The 21,344-nt window shown below is 68.2% G+C and overlaps 1 protein-coding gene across 2 annotated transcripts in view; it reads left to right on the top strand.

Moving 5' to 3' along the window:
* The window catches only part of ZFYVE28 (zinc finger FYVE-type containing 28), a gene marked incomplete at both ends in the record, with an annotated part of 36,533 nt that extends 16,255 nt beyond the window's left edge, over positions 1–20,278 (top strand). Inside the window, 11 exons of one of the 2 annotated variants that reach the window (XM_084259868.1) lie at positions 323–460; positions 768–970; positions 1,855–1,944; positions 2,735–2,824; positions 6,029–6,130; positions 9,408–10,664; positions 17,182–17,315; positions 17,916–18,032; positions 18,908–19,012; positions 19,664–19,767; positions 20,147–20,278. In XM_084259868.1, the coding sequence (XP_084115994.1) occupies positions 323–460; positions 768–970; positions 1,855–1,944; positions 2,735–2,824; positions 6,029–6,130; positions 9,408–10,664; positions 17,182–17,315; positions 17,916–18,032; positions 18,908–19,012; positions 19,664–19,767; positions 20,147–20,278 (2,472 nt within the window). The remainder of the gene's footprint in view (positions 1–322; positions 461–767; positions 971–1,854; positions 1,945–2,734; positions 2,825–6,028; positions 6,131–9,407; positions 10,665–17,181; positions 17,316–17,915; positions 18,033–18,907; positions 19,013–19,663; positions 19,768–20,146) is intronic. The other variant, XM_084259869.1, reaches the window with a different exon arrangement.
* Positions 20,279–21,344: the final 1,066 nt, after the last annotated feature.

The following is a 21,344-nucleotide window of genomic DNA, read 5'->3' as shown; positions in this document are numbered from 1 at the left end:
TGACTGTCCTGAGCTCAGGGCTTCCTGTCCACCCGTCTCTCCAGCTCTATCCAGAGAGGTGTGGGTGCAGGTGCTTGCAGAGGGGGTCGGGCGGGGGGCCAGGGCCAACACCAGGCAGCCAGCTCTTGCGAGCTGCAGCTGCCCAGGGGAGACCAGGTCCCCGCAGTCGTAGGCGAGCCCCCAGGCCGGAACATAAGGATGTGGCGGCCACCCTGAGTGGGAGGCCCAGACAGGGCGAGGCCTCTCACTCTGCACCCTGGGGCTCGGCCGCTGCCCGGGCCTGCTGTCAGGCGGCTGCTGACCGGCCCCTCCCCGGCTGCAGGACAACGTGCTGGACATCATCAACCAGATCATGGATGTGTGCATCCCCCAGGACCGCGCCCCGCGGGACTTCTGTGTCAAGTTCCCTGAGGAGGTCCGGCACGACAACCTGGCCGGCCAGCTGTGGTTCGGCGCCGAGGTAGGGGCGCGGGCTGGCGTGGGGGTGGGGTGGAGGACCCGGCCGCCCAGTCAGCAGTCTTCTGGGACGTTGGTCTCCTGAGTGGCCTTCACCCTCCGAAGGTGCTGACCCAGGAGCCCCCACCCCTCAGGCCTCGAGCTGGCGCCGCCTTGGCTGCAGGCAGGATACACGGGAGCCCATGCGGGTCCCCCTGGTCCCCCGCCTGCCCTGGCAGGGTGTGCGGCCACGCCACCCATGGGCCACGGGTTAACCGGCACTCAGGGTCAGGGGTCGTGGCCGTACACCACCTCCCTGACCTCCCCTGCAGTGCCTGGCCGCTGGCTCCATCATCATGAACCGCGAGCTGGAGAGCATGGCCATGCGGCCCCTGGCCAAGGAGCTGACCCGCAGCCTGGAGGATGTGCGGGGCGCCCTCCGCGACCAGGCGCTGCGGGACCTCGGCACCTACACGGAGCGGATGCGGGATGCCCTCCGCCACTTCGATGTGCTGTTTGCTGAGTTTGAGTTGAGGTGACTGTGCCACCAGTGCCCTCACCCTGGGAGGGGCCAGGGCTGGGCGGTCAGTCCCTGGGGTCAGCTGTGATTTGGGGGTGTGGCGTCCTGCAGGCACCAGAGGCAACCCCAGCACCAGAACTGGGGGTTCCTGCAGGGAGAAGCAGCCACAGGCCAGCTTCCTGCCCCCTCAGCCTCCCACTGCCCTCTGCCCAGGCGCTCGCCCGTGCCCGACACCCCGTCCACACTGGCCCAGACAAGCTCCGCTGGGCCCCTGGCCCTGTGCCGGCCCTGCCCAGCCAAGGGCTCCCCACCTGCGGCCTCTGGGCCCCGCTGCTCCCCATCCTGTGTCTTCACCCATAGTCCAGAGGACAAGGGTGCGGCACTGGGGCCTGGGCTCTGCAGAGCCCTGGGTCAGGGCGGGCACCGGGACCTCAGAAGGGGGAAGAGGGTGGCGGCTCAGGCCCGTGGGCCGCCACCAGCCTGTGGTCTTGTGCTGCGCCCTGAGGGAGGGGCCTGCAGGCGTCAGACACGTCCAGCTGTGTGTCCTCCTCCTGCTCCGCCCAGGCTCCCCGGACAGCCCGTCCCACCGGGAAACTCAGGCTTCGTGCCGAGGAGCAGGAAAATGTCCTCACCTGGGGATGGTTCTTGAACTCTCACGGCCTGAAGTCCATCAGTGCTCGTCCTGGGACCCCGTCCCTGGCGGGGTCACCCACAGGCGTGCTGGCCCTCCCTTCCCCTGGCCCTCCCCCTGCTCCCTCCTCCTGCCCTCCCCTCCTGGGCTCATCCTTGAAGGTGGACACAGTGGGCAGGGCAGGTCCAGCCCAGGCAGGTGGAGGGCCAATCCCCAGGAGCCTTGGGCCTGCTGGTTGCGGCCCCTGCAGGTGCTCCCCTCCCTGCAGCTACGTGTCGGCCATGGTGCCCGTGAAGTCCCCCCGGGAGTACTACGTGCAGCAGGAGGTCATTGTGCTCTTCTGTGAGACAGTGGAGAGGTGAGTGCCTGCCCGCCTGCCCCTGCCGGCCCCTGCCTGCCCCCGCCTGCCCCTGCCTGCCCCAGCCTGCCCCCGCCTGCCCCCGCCTGCCCCCTCCTGCCCGGGACCCACAGGAGCACCTCCCGCCTCAGCATCCTGCAGCCCAACCCTTTCTCAGGCCCAGGGCGGGCTCCCAGGGGAGGCCACCGGGAGGACGGAGCTGCCCACAGCCTTGCCCCTCCCCCCACTCCCGCCACGCTCACCTCCTCCTCCCGCATCCTCACCCCGGCCCCTCTCACCGGCCAGGCCGGGGTCCTCTCTCGGGCCAGTGTGCCGAGCAGGGTTGGGGGCAGCACTGTGTTCTCGCCACGCTGTGCGTGGCACCTGGGGGCGGGTTTTCTGCCAGGACTCAGGCCTGAGTGGCCGCAGGCTCCCTCACGTGCCGGAGCCTTTCGGGCGTCGGGAAGCCGCCTGGCAGCGCCGTCAAGAGGCTCTTTTTCAAAGGCCGCGCGTGGGGAGACCTGCAGGAAGTGAGATGACGGGGGGGGGGGCGCCGTGGCAGTGCCCGCGGTGTGGTCAGGGCCCTGGGGTGGGGAGGCCCTGCCCGCGTGGACCCCGCGGGCCGGGGCTACTTGTGCTCGGTTCCCTGGCTTGGCACCTATGGCCGGGGCAGCCTTCTCTGCATCTGCGTGGCCCCCACAGCCCTGGCCAGCCCCTCCAGACCAAGCACCCCGCTGACTGCCTGGCGGGGTGGGGGGCCAGGCGCCCCCCAGTCCCCACACCAGCCCCTCTCAGCCACCCCCACCCACAGGGCCCTGGACTGCGGGTACCTCACCCAGGACATGATTGACGACTACGAGCCGGCCCTCATGTTCACCATCCCCCGCCTGGCCATCGTGTGGTGAGTGCCCGCCCCGCGCACCCCGCCCCAAGGCCCAGGGAGCCAGGGCTCTGCCTGAACTCCCAGCCAGGGTGGGAGGGACCCCCAGGCGCGTGCCTGACACCCAGCGCTGGTGGCAAGAGTCGGGGTGCCTTGTGCCCTGCCTGGAGGAGGGCCTGCTGGCCATGCAGGCCGGGCGTGTGCTGGGGACAGAGCGAGACAGGGCCGAGAGGAGCCTCCAGGTGACGGGACCAGGGTCCCCGTGGGGGGCAGTGGTCGTGGCAACTCTGGGGTGGTGGGCACTGAGTCCAGCTGGGAGCCCTGGTGCTGGCCCCCGGGGCTCAGCGGAAGACCTGGGGACGGCGAGGGCCCCAGGAGGGTGAGGGAGGGCCGAGCTGAGGAGCAGGCGGTGTCCGGCGGCTAAGGAGGCTCCGGCCCGCTCCAGCTGCTTTTCTCAGACCCAGGCTGGGGCCTCGCGTCTCAGTCCCGGGCGTGAGCAGGGAGCCGCCGCCTCCCGAGGGTGCTGAGCGTGAGCAGCTGTCCCAGACTCGCTGCCCTCAGGGACGCTCGGCGGCCCTTGGGACTCCACAGCCTGGTACCAGCCACGCGCCTCACTGTCCTTCCTCACTGTCCACTGCGGCCACACACGGGCCCCTGCTGCCCAGGGTGCCAGGACCCCTGCTCGCAGCCCAGACCGGAGCTGGCACCTGCTGCAGGTGTCCCCACCAGTGTCCCCGCCAGCGCCCTGACCGCCCCCGTGGGCTCCCCACCTCCCTGCCCATCACTCCCACTCACCCCAGGGCCTGGCCGCTCTTGGTCTGGGTGCAGCAACCAACTTCTCCTAAAACAGGGTGTGACCCACTCCCTGGTGCTCCGTCCCCAGAGATGCCCTCTAGTGCCCCCACCCCAGGGTCGCCCCAGGGTCTGCCGGCCCCGCGACCTCGGGGCGTCTGCCGGGTGCAGGCACGGCTGTGTGGGGCTGGTGCTGCTTCCTGGCCCCCCACGCCCGCAGGCACGAGGGGCAGGCCATTCCTCTCCGGGCCCGCAGGCTGCGTTGGCAAATATCGGAAGCACCACTTGCGGTGACCCTGAAAATCTGAGGGGCTGGACCCCAGCGTTAGGGGATGGAGCCGCAAAGACAGTGACCAGGGAGGGCCCAGCGCCCGGAGTCTGCGGACAGGAGCCCGGGGCGGACAAAGCCTCCTGTGGGAGCCGGCCGCCCTGGCACGTTCCCCCCGCCCTGCGAGGGCCCCAGGCTGAGCAGGTCCCCTGCGGCGCAGCCTGCCCAGTCAGCTTCCTCACGCGCGCGGCCTGCCCGCCAGCCGCCACAGCCTCGCCTCGCCCCGGACGGTTCCGGCCTCTGCGCGTGGGGCCGGCACCGCCCGACCATGGGGCTCCCTTCACAGGCACGTTTCCCCGGTGCCGGTGCTGCCTATCACAGCCCCTGTAGGGCTCGGTGACGCCCTTGTGTGGCGTTAAGTGTCATATTAAAGAAAAGGTTTACAAGAACACCCCGAAGATGAGCTTAACACAGGAGGTAAAGACTTGTGTGCTGGAAGCAACAGGATGTCTGGAGACATCACAGGAGGCCAGAAGAGCAGGGGCCTGGCATGGCGCCTCTGGGCTGCTGGCCACTCTCTCCACGACCCCCTGGCCAGAGCTTTCCCGACCAGCTACTGGCCCCCTGTGCAGAAAAGATGCCCCTCAGGTTCCCACAGAACCACAGCTGGTCTCGGTGGTCAGGACGACGTCGAGGGGTAGAGCAGAAGGACACACGGGTCCTGACTGGGCACCTCCGGGCAGCAGCGCGGCTCCAGCAGGAGGGTGGGCCAGCGGGGAGAACAGAGGCCAGACACAGCCCAAAGCTCACGGGGAAGGACAGTCCTCCTGGCAGCTGGCGCCCGGATGGCCCACAGGGGCACCTCCCGCCTCAGCATCCTTCAGCCCAACCCTTTCTCAGGCCCAGGGCAGGCTCCCAGGGGAGGCCACCGGGAGGACGGAGCTGCCCACAGCCTTGCCCACACACAGACGGAGGTCAGACCCCGCATTGGTCCAGTCTGAGCCCCACACGGCCAGGCCAGCGCCCAGGGGCCATCAGACTCTGCTGCTGTGCGACAGTCCACAGCCTTCAGCACGCGTTTGAGATCGACTGTTGCTGGGCAGACTTTGGAGCAGACGACCTTCCCGTCACAGGAAAGACTGGGGTCCCCGGGTAGCCCGGCCTCCCGTCTCCGCACTCGCGCGCGCTGTCCCTTGAGGTCAGTCCCACGCGTTCTCGCCAGGGGTAGAGCTTCACGTCTGGCTTTGGCAGCGGGTACTTGGACTCGACACCAAAACAAGAGCCACAAGTGAAAACAAAGACGGACCGGACACAGTCTAGGGCCCATCGGGAAGGGGGTGGGATGTGCCCGGGGGTATGCCTGGGCCCTCCGGCTCTGACCGCTCCAGAGAGCTGGTCTGGACGTGGATGTGGGCAGGGCCCTGCTGGGTGCTGGCGCGGTGGTGAAGCGGCCCAGCGTGGCTGGGAGGGGGCTGCCTGGAGGTGGAGTCGGAGCAGAGGTGGATGGGTCCAGTGGAGCGGATGGGGCCACGCTCGAGGCCCTGGGTGCCCTGAGACAGGGTCTGCCCATCCTGCTGCACAGGATGTAGGTGCCAGGGTACAGGGGGCTGCTGGGGGACGGCGGGCTCCGGACGGCCTGGGCAGTGGCTCATGGGGCTCTCACAGGCTCAGGAGGGGCCACCTGCGAATCCAGGGGCAGCAGCTGGCCTGGGGTTGGGCAGAGGTGTGGAGCTCCTGGGGACATGGCCTGGAGCTTGTATGTGAGGGCCTGTCCTGTTGTCCAGGCCCCAAGATGCTGCACCTGCCTGCAGACCCCTTGCCCGCAGGGTCTGCGCTGGTGGGGGGCTGGCACAGCTCCAGCCGGCGTGGTGGCCACTCCTGCCTGGGCGGTGGGCTCTCTCCTCTACTGTGCTGCCCGCGGAACCCTGTGGGACACAGGCCCCACTCAGGCCCCACGCTGGCACAGGGTCAAGCACAGACTGGGATTTGCCTTGGGCCGCTGTGCCAATGCCCAGGCGCCCTGCAGCCCCGTGGCCGGACACCAGCTGAGCAGCCCCTGGGGTGGGGCCTGGCGGGGTCACCGCTCTTCTGTGGACGTGGCTGAGAGTCAGTCACAAGCGGGCGCTGCGCCTTGACCCTGCCTGGCCTTTGTGTCTCCAACGCAGTGGCCTCGTGGTCTACGCTGACGGCCCCCTGAACCTGGAGCGCGAGGCGGAGGACATGTCGGAGCTGTTCCGGCCCTTCCACACGCTGCTGCGGAAAATAAGGTGGGGGGTGGGGGCGGGGGGGTGGCGGGAGGGGGTTATGGGGACTACGGGGGAGGGGGAGGGACCTACGGAAGGGCAGGGGCGAGGGGCAGGGCCTGCAGGCCCGTTCGCCCCTCCCACGCCATGGCCAGGACCTCAGGCTGTTCCTCTGGCTGGTGTCGTGTTCCTCCGCACCTCGGGGCAGTGGCTGGTGCTGGGGCGGCCTAGCCTAGCAGATCTCGACGCCTGGACTCCTGAGGCCACACCACGCGCTGCGGACCCTGGCGCTGGCCGTCAGCTGCCCAGTGAGGCACAGCTTGGTCTTGGCAGGTCTCCCACACCTCAGGCCCAGGCGGAGGGGCCCTGAACAGCCGAGCAGGATGCACCTGGGCCATGCGGAGCCCTGCCAGCCCAGCCCCATATGGGCAGCAGCTGAGGGCCACCTTCACGCATACCCCTCCCACCTCCGGGCTCTCACCGCTTGTCAGCGGTTCCTGGCAACGCTGGGGAGTGCTCCTGGGCCCGTGGCAGCCCATCACCCCACCCTCTGCAGCCGGTGGCTGGGTGGCTGCGGGCCGTGCCCCAGGGTTGCCGGCCTTCAGCAACTGCCCCCCAGCCTCCCCTGGAAGCCTCAGGAAACCCACGCTGCCCTCACTGCCAGAGGCCTTTCTGAGCCGGGCACCCAGCGCGGCCTCCTGCAGGAGTGAGGCTGATGCCTGCCCTCTGATCCCTCCCTGGCCTGGTGGGGTCCAGGCCTGCCCTGCACTGCCCACGCATTCCCCTGGTTGTGCTGAGAAGCCTGGGGGCCCTGGGACGCCCTCCCTGAGTCTGGGGGACCCCAGGCCAGGGCAGCCTGAGGCAGAGAGTGGGGGCAGGTTTCCTTGGCTGCTCCTGCCTTTCCAGGGGCCCTGGACAGCACCTGCTCCATGCCGCCCTCTGCCCACGAGGAGCCACAGGTGACACAAATCCAACGTGACCAGCAGGATGGCCACTGGTGGGCCAGTAGGGTTGCTGGTGGAGCCCAGCCAGTCTGTGGTTTATCTGAGGACAGCTGGCTGCCTCCCTAGACCCAGAAGCCACAGCCTCTGTCCTTCCTGGGCATCCAGCTGGGAGAGGGGACAACAAACAAGGCCATGGACTGCAGGGGACAGGACCCCGTAGGGTGGGGAGGGCTGGGTGTGGAGTTGGAGGAAGAGGTGTCCAGCGCGGAGGACGTAGGTCAGGGGATGGTCCGGATATAAGAAGCGTGTGAGTGACCTACTGTGGAGTCAGAAAATGGAGTCAGAAAATGGGAGAGAGAAAATGGACAGACGCCTTTTCTAAAACTACCTGCAGTTCTAGGGGCTGAAGAAAATAAGCGAGACAGGTACAGTACACTCCCAGCGCATCCTTTTAACAAGAAATCGTCAAACAGCCAGGGAATAAAGGGCGTCTTACTTTGAAAGGAACTTAAGATGGATGGTGTCTTCTTGGGAACAGCGGCCGCAAGGTGATGCTTAAGACGCTGAGACAGAACTGCCAGCCAGGATTTTATAACCCGAAAAAATGCCCTTCAACAGTGAAAGATGGATTATTCAGAGGTACAGAGCTGGGTGAATGTGTTACCAGAGCCCGCTTGTAAAGAGCGGCTAACTGGAGCTCTTCAAGCAAGAGGAAAGGCGCCCACGAAACATGGACACGCGAGAGACCAAGAGCCTGCAGGGCAGGGCCGGGCGGGCGGGCGGGCTGGCGGGCACAGGGGGAGTCGGGCCAGCGCAGCTTAACGCTTGAAAATAATATCCGTGTTTTGCTATATTAATTTTTAAAAGGAGAAAAAAACAAATTATTTTGAAAGCTGCAGAAGAAAATTCTGAACATTTGAACACCTATTTTGTGATGACGCTGTGACGGCAGCATCTCCTAACAAGTGAGAAGGGGATTTGCTCAACCCGATGAAAGACTGTGTACGCGCGTGCGCACACGCGGAGCGGCAGGCCCTTTCCTAAGACCGTGCACCAAAAATCAACTCAAAATAGATCAAGAACATATATAGAGACCCCGAACAGTAGAACTCTCAGAAGAGAACACCTGGCAACACTCGCGACGTGGCCTTGGCGATCAGTTCTCGGCTGTGGCACCAAAAGCTTAGAGAACAGCCACAAAGATGGACAGGTCGGACTTTGTGGAGACTGTAAGATCTTGAATGTTGAAAGATGCCGATGACAGTGAAAAGCCAACCCATAGGATGGGAGACAATAGTTGGAGACGTACCCCTGCTGAGGGGCCGGTAGCCAGGACCTAGACAGAACCCTGAAAACTCAACAAGCAAAGCACAAAGGACTTCAACAGGCCTCTCTCCAGGCGGACACGGCCAGCAAGCACACAGGGACGCTCAGCGCAGGCGTCCCTGGAGCAGGGCCAGTCAGCGCCTGGGGGACACGCGGGCCCTGCTGCCTGCAGCGGCCTCGAGGATGACACTGAGCAGAAGGAGCCATTGATCCCCATGGGTGATCCCCTCTCCCGGGAATGGAGACCAATCAGGTCACAGGGCAACCTTGGGGTCGCCCACGGCCTGAAACAGGCCCCAGCTGTGTTGAGCAGAGAGGAAACGTGGCCGTAGGTCTGCGCGGAAACACGCAGTGGGCGGGCGGAGGCCAGCCAGGGCCGGGCGACGCGCGGCCAGGATTGCAGGCCCCACATATGTCAGCTCTGTCGAGCCACAGGAAAAAGACCACAGTCCAGGTAACAACGGCCAGAGCAGAGGGGGCCCGGGCTGACCACACGTCAGGGCCGGGCGTGGGCAGGAGAAAGCACCCAGGATGCGGGCTGCGGCCGGGGCTCCCCTGCGTGCCCAGCACCTGCTGCAGGAGCGCACACCACTGGGCAGAGCCTGTGGGCGGGCGGCGGGCACCGGCCATCTCTGCCCTGAGAGCCAGGCCGGGGGTGGGCGCTGCGCAGAGAGGCCCCAGCCCCGGGGCTGAGGCACACCAGCTGTTCTGGCTGATCCCAGACGAGTGACAACAGCCTTGTCAGAATGCGTGTCCCCATCCTGGGCTATTCTGCCCGGGCACACTTATGAAGTACCTGCTGTTTGCCTGGAATTAGGACTTGACCGTGCGTCCCTTGCAACATCCGTAAGCGCTGCGGGCAGATGCCGGCCCTGGGGTGGGTGGGCTGCGGATTCGGCCATGGGGCGTGAAGCCGGTGGGCCCAGACGCGGCCGGCGGGGCTGATGGCCTGGGCGGCCGCCGTGCCATCTGCAGGGCCTGCGGCGTCCACCAGGACCCCTGGTCTCACCCCACCTGTCTTGGCCTTGCAGGGACCTGCTGCAGACGCTGACGGAGGAGGAGCTGCGCACACTCGAGCGCAGCCTCTGCATCTCCCAGGACGCCGAGTTCCCCTCACGGGCTGACGCCCAGGGGCCCCCCGCCCTGGCGCCCGCCTTCCCCGCCCCCCTGCCCCCCGAGGAGCTGCTGTCCACCAAGGCCAAGCACCCAGAGGCGGAGCTGGCCTGCTCGATGCAGTACGACGACCAGGAGCTGGAGCAGCTCAGCCGCATGGTGCACAGGGCGGGCGACGAGATGTCCTCCCTGCTCTCCCCGCCTAGCGCCAGCCAGTCCCCGGCACACAGGCCGGCGGCCGAGGGCAGCCCCTGCCGGGAGAGCTCCCCAGGCAGCACGCGCCCGCAGCCGGGCGGCAGCGAGGAAGAGGGAGCCGTGTTCTTCATGGATGACGTGGAGGGAGCAGCAGAGACGCCAGGGGGCCCGTCCGGGTGGGGCGGCCGTGCCGGGCCCCTGGAGTGTGGGCAGAGCAGGGACACCAGGCAGGAGGGGGCGGGCGAGCCCTCCGCGGCCGAGGAGGGGGACTTGAGCAACAACAACAACGTCCAGGACGACAAGCTGGGGCCGGTGAGCCTGGCGGGCCCCAACACCTGCAGCTGCCTGGACAGCCGGGCCCCGCTGGACAGCTGGGAGGCAAGTGCGGATGACGCGGGGACGGCCGAGATCATCGCCCACCGGACCGGGGGCATGAAGCTCTCTGCCACGGTCATCTTCAATCCCAAGTCGCCCACCTCCTTGGACGTGGCGCTCGGTGCCCTGGACACCCCTGGGGGCGGCGGCGCCCCTTGCGAGCTCGCAGCCGAGGGGACAGAGGATGGTGCCCACAAGCTCAGCGCTGCAGCCACCAGCTGCCTCCTGAACTCCTGTGTGTGCTGCGGGGGCTGCGGAGGCAGCAGGGAGGAGGCCGTCGAGAGCCCGCAGGACAGGGCCGGCCGGGGGAGCGTCCTCGGCTCTGCCAAGGCCAGCACCAAGGGCCCGGCCGGCAGACTGGAGGAGGCCCTGCCCGACCCAGAGGCGCTGCCCACGGGCTCCCTGCCTGCCCTGCCCCCGGAGGACGCCCCTGACACATCCAGCAAGTGCCTGGCACACCCCTCAGGTCCCCAGGTGGACGCAGTCGACAGGTGGCCAAGCGGGGACAGCGGCGTCCACCGGCAGAAGGAGCCCTCGGCAGGAGAGGACGAGGGGCGGCCCAGGGAGGCGGCCGGGGAGCAGCCCCCGTGTCTGCCGGGCTCCAGGTAAGCGCCGTCCCTGAGGGGGACGCTCTGCGACGCCCCCTTGGCGTGAGGCCTGTTGGCGGCTCTGCCCGGGCCTTGGCCCCCAGGTGTAGCCTCTGCGCGAGGCAGGCGGCCCCGGCGGCCTCCTCTCTGTCACCCCCTCCTCCCACCGGTGGGGGCTCCGCACCGGCCCTCGCCTGCCCCTGTCGGGCCCCAGCGTGGCCCACGTGCAGGTGGACTAGGCAGTGGCCCGCAGCGGCAGGGGGGTTGCCGGGTCCTGAGACCCCGGCCTTCCCATCTCCCCGATGTGGGCCACACCTCCCTCCGCCCCGCCCTGGTCATGCCTTGAGCCAGCCGGGTGGCTGCTCTGCTCTGGGCTGCAGGGAGGAGGGTCAGGCCTGCCCAGGTGGTCCTTGCTGGGGCCCTTCTTGGCACCCTCCCGGCCTCAGCGGGTCTGACTGGAGGTGGGGGGACAAGCCTGTGGGAGCTGGACGCAGAGCAGGTCAGCAGGGCAGGCCAGGGCCGAGCGGGTGCGTGGCGTGAGAGCTGACCTGTGGGGACCTTCACCCTGGGATGGGTGTCTGGGCTCAGGCACCTGCTGCTCCAGGCCATCCGCTGCGCAGACCCGGCGCCGTGCTGGCCGATGGAGGCCCAGCTGCCCTTCCTTCTCCCACCAGGGCATCTGAGCCCTGCGCCGGCCGGGACGTGGGCCCCAGCCCTCCAGCTCCCCGGCCACGAGCCAGGCTGTGCCCACGGGTCGCCTGCTCTGACGCTTCATGGGCCATGAGGGAGCTGGATTTTCTTTTAAGAAGGAGCTTCTGTCTGTGGTGTGGGCTTCGTGTGTCCCTCCTTCCTGTGGGCGGATCGTGTGCCTGTGTGGGTGGACAGCACCTGCTGGTGGGAGCACATGGACGGGGTGCGTGGACAGGGCACGTGCATGGGGGCACAGAGGACGGGCTGTGTGGACAGGGCACTGTGGATGGGGCCCGTGCTGCTCCCACACTTGGGGCCATGAGCGGAGCCACGTGGACACTGGGTAGGGGTGTGTTTCCTGCTGCGGGTGTGCCTCGAGGGGGTGCTGGTGTGGGCACTGGCCACTCCCCACCTCACGGCACTGCGGTCGCTAGGATCTCTGCCCACTCCCCTATGTTCAGGGCCTCCCTCCAGTGTCCGCCACGCTGGCCTTGGACTCGCCGCGGCTCGGTCAGTTTCCTTTGGTGGGTCAATCTGCCCAGCACCCCCACCCTGCTCCCCAAAGGCGACAGTTTAAAATTTGCATGACTAACCCTTCAGTGGCCAAAATACAGGCAAAGGAGCGTGCACGCGTGCACACACACATGCACACACGCGCGTGCACACGCACCTCGCCTGCCTCCTCCCGGTAGCTGGGACCTGTCTGTGGTGATTTCCAGAGACCCCCACTGCCAGTGGGGCTGCGGGCCCGCCGTGGGCCCTCAGGCGTGTCCTCAGGCGGGCCGGACCCTTGCGATCCCAGCTGGCACCGCGCCGACCAGCCTCCGCTGCACGTCCTCTGCTGCGTGGGTGAAGCCATCTTTGAGACGCATGCCCAGCCTCACCAGCGGCGTCCAGCGGGATGAATTGCTGTCCAAGCCTCCTGAACACGCCTCTTCCTTGTGCCCGCGCTCGGGGACTGCTGGGCAAGTGAACCGTTCTTTGCAAGGCTGGCATGAGACCGTCACAAATTCCTGGGCAGGTGACAGCCTGGGACACCTGCCCTGTCTGGGGCCTTCTGACGCCCCCTCAGGAACACTGGACATGGTCCGCCTGTGCCTCACCACTGGCTTCTCGGGCCTCGTCGGCCACACAGATGCTGCAGCTGGGCCCAGGGAGGAGCATGGACCCGCACCCTGGAGGGACGGCCCCATTGTCCAGGAGGGCACTGCCTGTGCGTTCGGGCCAGGCCTCAGGCAGCGGTGCGAGGGCCGCCGTGCTGGGGCCGTGGCCAGCCCTGTAGACCCTGTCCCATATACACTGCACGGGCAGCGGGGCGCCGTCCACTCATGTCACAAGCCGGCTCCCGTCCAAGGCGGAGACTCGCCCAGGACCAGCCTGTAAAGCCTGCCCTGGAGGTGACCGAGCAGTGGCCACTACGGACAGACCACTCCTGAAGACCAGCCTCCCCGGCAGAAAGGCCGCAGAGCTCAAAGAGAGGTGGCTCCACAGTGGCCAGCTGGGTTGTGGGGCTGCAGGCGCCAGCCCCACTTCTGCAGTGGGAGCCAGAGCCCCAGAGGCAGCTCCAGGACCCGGCTGCTGTCTGCTCGTCCCCGGCCACACCCAGCAGAGCCAGCGCCTGTCACTGTGACCCCGCAGCCCCGCCAGGCCCAGTGCGGGCACCAAGGGGACGGTGGCCGCCCTGGCTCAGGAGCCTTGGTGGCCACAGAGGAGGCGGAGCCTGAGGGCCACTCTGGCCAATCCCCCAGTGCTCAGCCGACCTCCGTCCAGCAGGGGCTGCTTGGGGGCGTTGGGAGGCTGGCCAGGGCCTCGCCAGGAGCCCTCGGCACCCACCACCTCCCACAGGTGCTGTGGGCAGGGTTCTCGGCAGAATGTTCTGGAACCATGTGCCTCGTGCTCCTTTTATTGGCTCTTACCTTATCAGTGGTCGCCGGTGAACCTCTTTTTTGGAAAAGGTCTTCCTTGGAAGGCTTGTGGCTACTGCCCGCGCATCTAGGCTGCCCCTGGAGGTGGGCACGCCTGTCCTGGCGCGTCCCCCACTTCTCCCGAGAACTACACGGCTCTTTGCTGTTCGTAAACGTGGTCCCTGTTCGTCGTAGAAAGCACTGAAAACATAAAGGAATAAAGGAAGGATTGAAAAATCACCCCAAATCCTACGAGCAATTTTTACACTTTTGCTGAAAGCCATCTGGTGATTATTTACCCACAAAGGTCACTGTGACAGCGCTGGCTGGCTCCTCCTGCCTCGTGGGGGGCTCCCCGCAGCCTCCCCAGCAGGTCATTGCCACTCTCCACACCTTAGCACCCTCTGCAGTGGGGAAGCACCCCAGGGAGGGCACGAGGCTGTTCCCCCAAATGTGGTCACCCTCCCAGTGCATTGCTCAGCAGCACCACTGGCGGCGGGTCACCCTGGCAGCGGCCCTCCCGCCTCCATGTCTGGGAGGCGACATCCCCCCTGGCAGCAGCTCTGGGGGGCCAGGAAGGGGTGCGCCTTGAGGCTAGGAGTGCTGTGGGCGATGGGGAGGGCCGGCTTCCACCCCACCCCAGGCTGGCTCCGCCCATCAGGACCGCCCTAGGCTGTGCACAGGTGTCACCCCACTGAGCCAGGAGCCCCAGGCCTGGCTGTGCCCCAGGAAGGGCGAACAAGGCTGATTGAGCAGAAGAGGAGGTGGAATGAATTGGGCTCTTGAAAAGCAGGTCGGGCGTGGTGGCTGTCCCGGCTGCAGGCAGAAGGCAGGGGCCGGCCTCACAGGGTGACCCCTGGGGCGTCCCCGGCAATTCCAGCCCCTTCTGCTGACTCAGCTGGGCTGGAGCTGGAGCAGCCCCCGCCGGCCAGGGCAGCAGTGCCTGTGCCCCTCGGCCCCCCACCTCGAGACCCCACCCTACTGCGCTGGCACCTCAGGGGCCCGCAGCCAACGTGCCAGGCTCCCCTTTGCCACCACTTTCCCTTGCCTCCTGGCCCAGCCCCGTCCAGGACGGATGGGGGCGGGGGCGGGGCCGCGCCACCCCTGCTGACCCCCAGTGCGAGGATGAAGGCAGGAAGTGGTTTGCGGTTTTGCCTGTGAACCCTGGCACGGCCAGGCTGGCCCCCAACCCATCGGCGCAGCGCTTGTGGGTGGGCGGTGCCATCGCGTCACATCCTTGCCCGACACGCACACAGCTGCATGCGCAGGCACACTGATGCAGGCACGCACACTCGCGCATGTGCACGCACTGACACGCCTGTGCTCTCAGCTGCGCGGGCTCGGGCGCGTGGGTGTGTCTGTGAGTGGGACTCGAGTTCCCTCAGCGCTGAGCATCCTAGCACAGCAGGGGGCCCCAGCTCCCCACTGTGGGTGCTAGGACAGGGTCCAGGCCCGTGTGGAGCTCCCCTCCCCTGGGTGGGCTGAGCCCCAGCAGCCCACTCTCCCTGCCAGCATGGGGCCCCTCCTGGCCCCAGGGCCCTGCCGCCCTGGGGGCACCTGCGATGCCCTGCGCGGAGGCGCGGCTGTGCCAGGAGGGTTGCAGTGCGAGCGTGGACGGCGCAGCGAGCAAGTACTCCCCAGGAGCTCGCGGCGACCGCGGACTCTGGACCCCTCCAACAGCTTACGCCCGGCTGACATGTCCAGCAAGACTGCTATGTGACCTCATGCTGGCCCGAGTGGACCCCACGCCCCAGAGCCCATGAACCCCTGGAACCCCCAAAATCAAGAGCCCCCAATCCCTCTGAGCCCATGAGCCCTCATGTGCCCCCGAGCCCCTGAGCCCCAGAGTCCACTAGTCCTCTAGCCCCTTGTGCCCCCAAGCCCCTGAGCCCCTGCGCGGGCTGGGCTGGCCCTTCCTCCCGCCCTCCAGCTGGAGCCTGCGCCCTGCGGCGTCTGCCTGTGTGGCCCTGGCCTCTCCCCGGTCCCTTTCTGTGCACGAGGGAGCAGGCGCGGGCCGGGCAGCCCTGGGGTCGGTGTCCTGGGGCGGCCACAGCACGGGACCCAGCGTCGGAGCCAGCCTAGGGGTCCCAAGCCAGCCCGTGCTCCCCCAGGCCCAGGGAGGCGCCCTTTTTATCAGCTCCCGTGGCCGCAGGCGTGGGCCGCGGCTGCCTCCCGCTCGCTCTCCTTGTCTCGGGAGGACCGTGTCCTCGGGTTTGGCCCGCCCAGGCTGTCTAGCAGGATCTCGCCCGAGACCCCAACAGACTGACGCCCGCAAAGACCCTTCCCAGACAAGGCCGTGGCCAGGCTTTGGGGACCTGAAGTCTCGGGGGCTCCCCGCTCCTGGCGAGTGGCTGCCCGGCCTGTGTCGGGACAGGACAGCAGAGAGGAGGCTGTGCCAGCGCCCTGCATCCTTGCGCCCCTGGGGACGTGTCCCCCCCTTTTCCCCCAGACTGCACGGCTGGGCTTTCCCAGCGTCTAGCGGGGCCACTCGGTGGCTGACTGGGTGCGTGCCGGGTGGCTGGGGTGACCAGCTGTCTGGGTGCAGGGGACCCAGCGCAGAACAGACGGAGCTCCCTGCTACACCCCACTGTCGGCGCATGTGCTGCGTCGGGACTTGTGCCGGCCACCCCGGGCGGGGCGGGGGCTGCTGCGTGGGGGTGGCCGGCGGGCTGGGGGCTGGCCGGGTGAGCCGCAGTGTTTGGCAGGAGCTGCGCTGCGTGGGCCCTGGGGCCCAGGCTGGCGCTGGGGTGGGAACCTGGCCGTGCAGTGTCAGGCCCCGCTTCTGCGTGCAAGTGCTCTAGGCCCGCAGCGTCGCGTGCTGGGACTGGACGGTTTTGCTCCGGGGCTGAGCCTGCGTGGCCGCTGCCGGCTATCAGGTCCCCCACGGGGGGGGGGGGGGGGGGGCCTGGGGTGAGGCAGGCTCACCTGTTGCTGGGCTCTGTCACCAAGGCGCTGCATCGGCCGGGAGGGGTGGGCACACCTCCCTGAGGTCGGGGCCAGGCACCCCTGCACTCGAGTGTGGAAAATACCCCAACAGGCACATGGGGCCCCCCAAAAAGGGGAAACAGAGATCGCAGTCCATTGGGACTACTCCTAAAAGTTACGACAAACGTTTCTGCATTATAAAGGCGTCTGCCTCCGGGCAGCCGCTGTGACAGCAGGGGGTTGACAGCAGGGGGTGCAACCCGGCTGCAGAAATTGAGGTTCTCAGGGACAGGGGAGGGAAGTGAAAATTCCTCCAAGCTGGGACAAATGTCAAAGTCCCGGTGGCGAGTGCAGGCGGCTGGGTGGGCTCGCGCCTGCCCCTGACCGGCTCCGTGTGGCAGGCTGGCCAGGGCAGTGAGACCACGGTCACCGCCCGGTGGGCCCACCAAACGGCCACGAGGGGGCTTAGCCCAGCGGGAGTGACCCACGGCCTGGAGCCAGAGCCCCCGTGGACGAGACCCTCCCTGGGCTGGGGGGTGTGGCAGGGGGTCCCTCCTGCCCCGGGGCCTCGGGTGGCCTCGGCTCCCTGGGAAGTGCCATGGCGGGGGGCTGTCACGGGAGGGGCGCGGGCTCTCTGAGATGACCCCAGCCCAATCCCGCTGCAGGGCCTGGGGGGTGGGCATGGCCTATCTGTGGGGTGCACTTAGCCCCCGCAGGGTGTAAGTGGGCACCTGCACTCCCCTGAGAGGGGGACTCAGTCATGTGAGGCCAGAAGCGAGGGGCTGCCTGAGCCACTCCCAGCGGATTTCTGGGCGGGGAGAGCTGGGAGGGAGCAGCAGCAAGGGAGCAGGAGGCCGGCCCTGTCCCTGCTCTTTACTGGCTCCGGGCCTGGACCGCCTGAGGGCAGGGGCAGTTCCGGGAGGGGTTGGGGTGGGGAGCCCAGGACACACCCCTGGCCATCGGGCTGTGGAGCCCTGGGCGCCCCCACCCATGTACGCGTTCTCCCTCCCCGCCAGCGGCCCCGCAGCCACCTCCTGCCCCTCGGACCAGCCCGGGCCGGATGCGGGCCTCGTGGCCGCGAGAGACAAGATCCGCTCGCGCTTCCACGGCAGCCAGGACCTCATCCACCGCCTGTTCGTCTGCATTTCAGGTGCCACTGGGCCCAGGTGGGCCGCACTGCTCGGGCCGCTGGCCGGCGTCCAGGCCAGGCGCTGCCGCGCGGGGGTGTTGGTGCCCGTGGAGTCCGGGGCGGGGCGCTGCTTCCCACAGAAAGGCTGACACCAGCCCGTGGGAGCAGGAGCCTCCGCAAGGGTGGGAGGCAGGTTCTCCACCTGGGCTGGAGGGGAGGCAGGGGGCGGGGGGTGGCGGAGAGGCACTGGACTCGGCCTGCCCGTGGTCCCCTGCTGCACAGACACCTTGTTTCAGCCCGGGCCAGCAGTGTTTGTCCAGAGGTGGAGGGGCCAGTCCAGATGCCAAGGGCCATGAGGGTGACAGGGTGTGGGTGGGCAGGACGGGCCCTGAGGTCCTTCCACGAGGGCCTAGACTGTGTGAGCGAGAGGACTATCCTGCCAAGTGGGCTGCCCAGAGGCTCTCCCTCCCGGGCCCCTGGACTGTCTCGCTGCCCAGGTGACTGGCCCCTGCCCGCTCGACCGCACGCTGGCCTCAGCAAGGGCTGTGGCTGGATGATAGCAGCTGGCTGTGCGGGGCCCAGAGCGGCCGGCCTGACCGCCCTCCCACCCTCCTGCCCCAGGCGTGGCGGACCAGCTGCAGACCAACTACGCCAGCGACCTGCGGAGCATTCTCAAGACGCTCTTTGAGGTCATGGCCACCAAGCCAGAAACGGACGACCAGGAGAAACTAAAGAAGGGTGAGTGCCTCGCGTTGGCCAGGCCTCCGGTGCCCACGTCCCCAGGTGTGGGCAGGGCGCCCAGGGACCTGCATCTCCCAGCCCCAGGCCCACACGACCTGTTACACCCCACATGGAAACAAGCCCTGTGCCCTGCCTCTGCCAGCCAGCCCCGCGGGAAGGGCACCACCGGGCCCTGCAGGGGCTGCAGCCCCACCACCCACCTGGGCCTGCACACACACTCCAGCAAGGAGCCGGGCCTCCTAGATCCAGGAGCACCCTGGAGGACCAGCCCCAGACGTGGGGTGCCTGAGCAGCTGGGGCTGCCAGAGACAGGACAGAGCCTGACCCTGGGCTGGGGCGGGAGGTGGCTGCGTGCCCAGCCTCGTGTGCCGTGCAGGCTCAGTGCTCACAGGCACAGGTGCGCACTTGCCCACGCGCACACTCACACACACTCGTGCATTTGCACGCTCACGCACACAGGGGCAGCCCAGCCCTTGCGCCCACCCCATGCTGGCCGAGCCCCTGTCCTGGCCGAGTGCCCTCATCACAGGCCCCTGCTCCGCTGCCTGGCCCGTCTGCCCAGCACCCGAGCCTGCAGGCCCGCGCTCCCGACTGCCCGGGGTGGTGCAGGGATGCCTTCTGGAACATCACAGCCTGAGAGGCAGGCGCCGGGCCAGCTCTGACAGCAGGCTGACCACCCTCAGGCCACTTCCGGGCCCGGACCCGCAGCCACTCGGGCAGAATGCCCAGCCAGGGCGCACCAGCCTGCTGAGGTGGCCATGATGGCTTCCCAGCTGCAGAGCCCTTGGGTGGGTTTGGGAGCTGAGCCCTGCCAGCAGCGCCAGGTGCGCCCCCCAGGCCAGGCGGCTGATGACCCGTGGCTGCCCCCCCAGTCACGCAGACCCTGCGGAGCGCGGCCCTGGAGGATTGTGCCCTGTGCCAGGAGACACTGTCGTCGTCTGAGCTCGCCGCCAAGACTCGAGACGGGGACCTGGAAGGTGCGTGGGGCTCAGGCCAGCACCAGCCCAGTGTGCTGGGCAGAGGACACGGGCGCCCAACTTCTACCTCCCTGCCCAGGAAGACAGCCCTTCTCCCACGGGACCCCAGGACCTAGCTCCCAGGGGGCATGCTGGGCCCCTGAGCCCCTTCCAGGGCTGCAGCCTGAGGGTTAGCATCTCAGCCTGGGGCGCAGGCGAAGAGCATGGCGGGCAAAGAGGTGACCGTGGCTGGAGGCAGCCACATCCAGGCATGGCCCCACACCTGAGCCCAGCACTCACCCGCATCGCCTTCCTCAGGGCCGCAGGCCACATGTGGGCCCGGCAGCTGGACACCCGCCCCCAGCAGGCTGGAGCTGGGCTGGCTGGAGGACTGGCCTGCGTCAGAGAAGGAACACCCAGGGCTGGTCGGGGCACTGGCCTCACAGCCATGGGCAAGGGTGGCCGAGGCTCGGGAAGGGCTGGAGACCTGGGGGAAGGCGGGGCAGCCGGGGCATTGCGGCCCACCCTGCCCAGAGCCGCCGCCACAACCGGAGACTTGTGGGGTCAGGGAAGGAGACGGGGCTGTGGGCCCTCGGCAGAGGCGCCTCCAACCCCCGCGCCAGCCCACCTGCCCCGTCGCCCTCACCGACATGTCCCCCTTCTCACTGGCAGACCCGCCTGAGTGGGTCCCGGACGAGGCCTGCGGCTTCTGCACGGCCTGCAGGGCGCCCTTCACCGTCATCCGCCGGAAGCACCACTGCCGCAGCTGCGGGAAGGTAGGCGGGGCCAGCGCCAGGCCCAGCATGGGCGCAGCTGCCACTGTGGACTCACAGGGACGCCGGCGGATGCCCGGGGCTGGCCACCCCTGAGCCCCAGCCAGCCAGGACTTGCCACCCCGCCAGCCTTGGTGGGATGGTGCCGAGCCCGGTCCTGTGCCGTGTGGGAGCCTGCGGCCCGGTGTGGCCAGGGGGCCCCCACCAGCCGGGCCTCGGCGCCCCAGACTGTCCTGAAGGCCCGCCCGGGGAGGTGTCCGCTGGCCTGAGTGTGAGAGGGTGCGGGTGTGGGGTGCTGGGGCCCCTCTGCCTGTCCCCATGGGTGCGGCTGGTGGCAGGGGGCTGCTGGGGAGCCCCCCCTCACGCCAGCCTCACCCTGCAGATCTTCTGCTCCCGCTGCTCCTCGCACTCGGCGCCGCTGCCCCGCTACGGCCAGGCCAAGCCGGTGCGCGTGTGCACGCACTGCTACGTGTTCCACGTCACGCCCTTCTACAGCGACAAGGCGGGCGTCTGACGCCACCCGGGCCGGGCCCTGGGCTTCCGGAAGGGGGGGCTGGCGCCCCCCCAGCCCCACACGGGCCCCTGCTGCCGAGGGCATCCCCAGACCCAAGGCGGTCCAGCACCGCGCCCCTCCTGGCCCCCGTGGCGACCCCCGGCCAACCGCAGGGGCCAAAGGAAGGAGGTCAGCTTCACGGGCGGGGTACGGGGGTGCCAGGTAGCTGCTGGCAGGGCGGGCTCCTCCTGCGGCCCTGACGCCCCTCCCTCTGCCCCCTCGGCGTCCCCCTGGACGGACAGAGAACCGTGGTCTGGGCTGCGGGCGGCCTCAGCACGGACCCAGGGGGCGCGGGGCCGCCTTTGGAACGTGGGCTGCGGCAGGCTCCTCGGAGGTCGGAGGCCAGCAAGGGGCTCACGGAGACCCCCAAGACCATGCCCCCTGCCCCTCCAGGGCTCCCCCCAGTGTCCCCTGCAGCACGCCTCGCTGGACACTGTGTTTCTTTCCAGAGGGCACGCGCAGAGGCGGGCCCAGCCCCCTGCCCGCCTGCCGCCTGCAGTGGGGCCCAGGCAGAGGGTCCAGGCTGGGGTGGGCTCCCTGGGGCCAGCAGGTGTGGCCCGCTGCCCTCCCCTGCACCCTGGGAAGCCCCTCGCCCAGCGCCGGCGGCTGAGGGGCCAGTGGCCCAGCACGGACACTCCTCAGGCTTCAATCTCAGGCTTCACATGCAATGACGATTGCAGTTTTATTTTTGGAGAGATGACACACCTACTGCTTCTTTTATAGGATAAAACCCGATTACTGCTTACCCGTGTCCCAGTGGACACAGAAGTGGCCACCGCGGGGGGACGCGCAGAGCGGAGGGAGTGTTATGTATGGAGATTATTTTTATTTTCTAAACGCTGTAACTCAAAACCACGTCCACGGCTCTGTTTCCGACTCGCCGGCGCGCTCTGCTTCAGCAGGTGGTGTTGCCGCGAACACCAGGGGTGCCGGGCCTCTGGACTGGGGTGATGGAGGCAGGGCTGGGGGCGCCCACCTCCCACCGCCTGCCCACCCCAGCCCTCTGCGGAGGCTGCAGCCGGGGCGC

This window comes from Talpa europaea (assembly GCF_964194135.1).
Source record: "Talpa europaea genome assembly, contig: HAP1_SCAFFOLD_247, whole genome shotgun sequence".
Lineage (NCBI taxonomy): Eukaryota > Metazoa > Chordata > Mammalia > Eulipotyphla > Talpidae > Talpa > Talpa europaea.
This window is presented reverse-complemented; position numbering and strand designations above follow the sequence as displayed.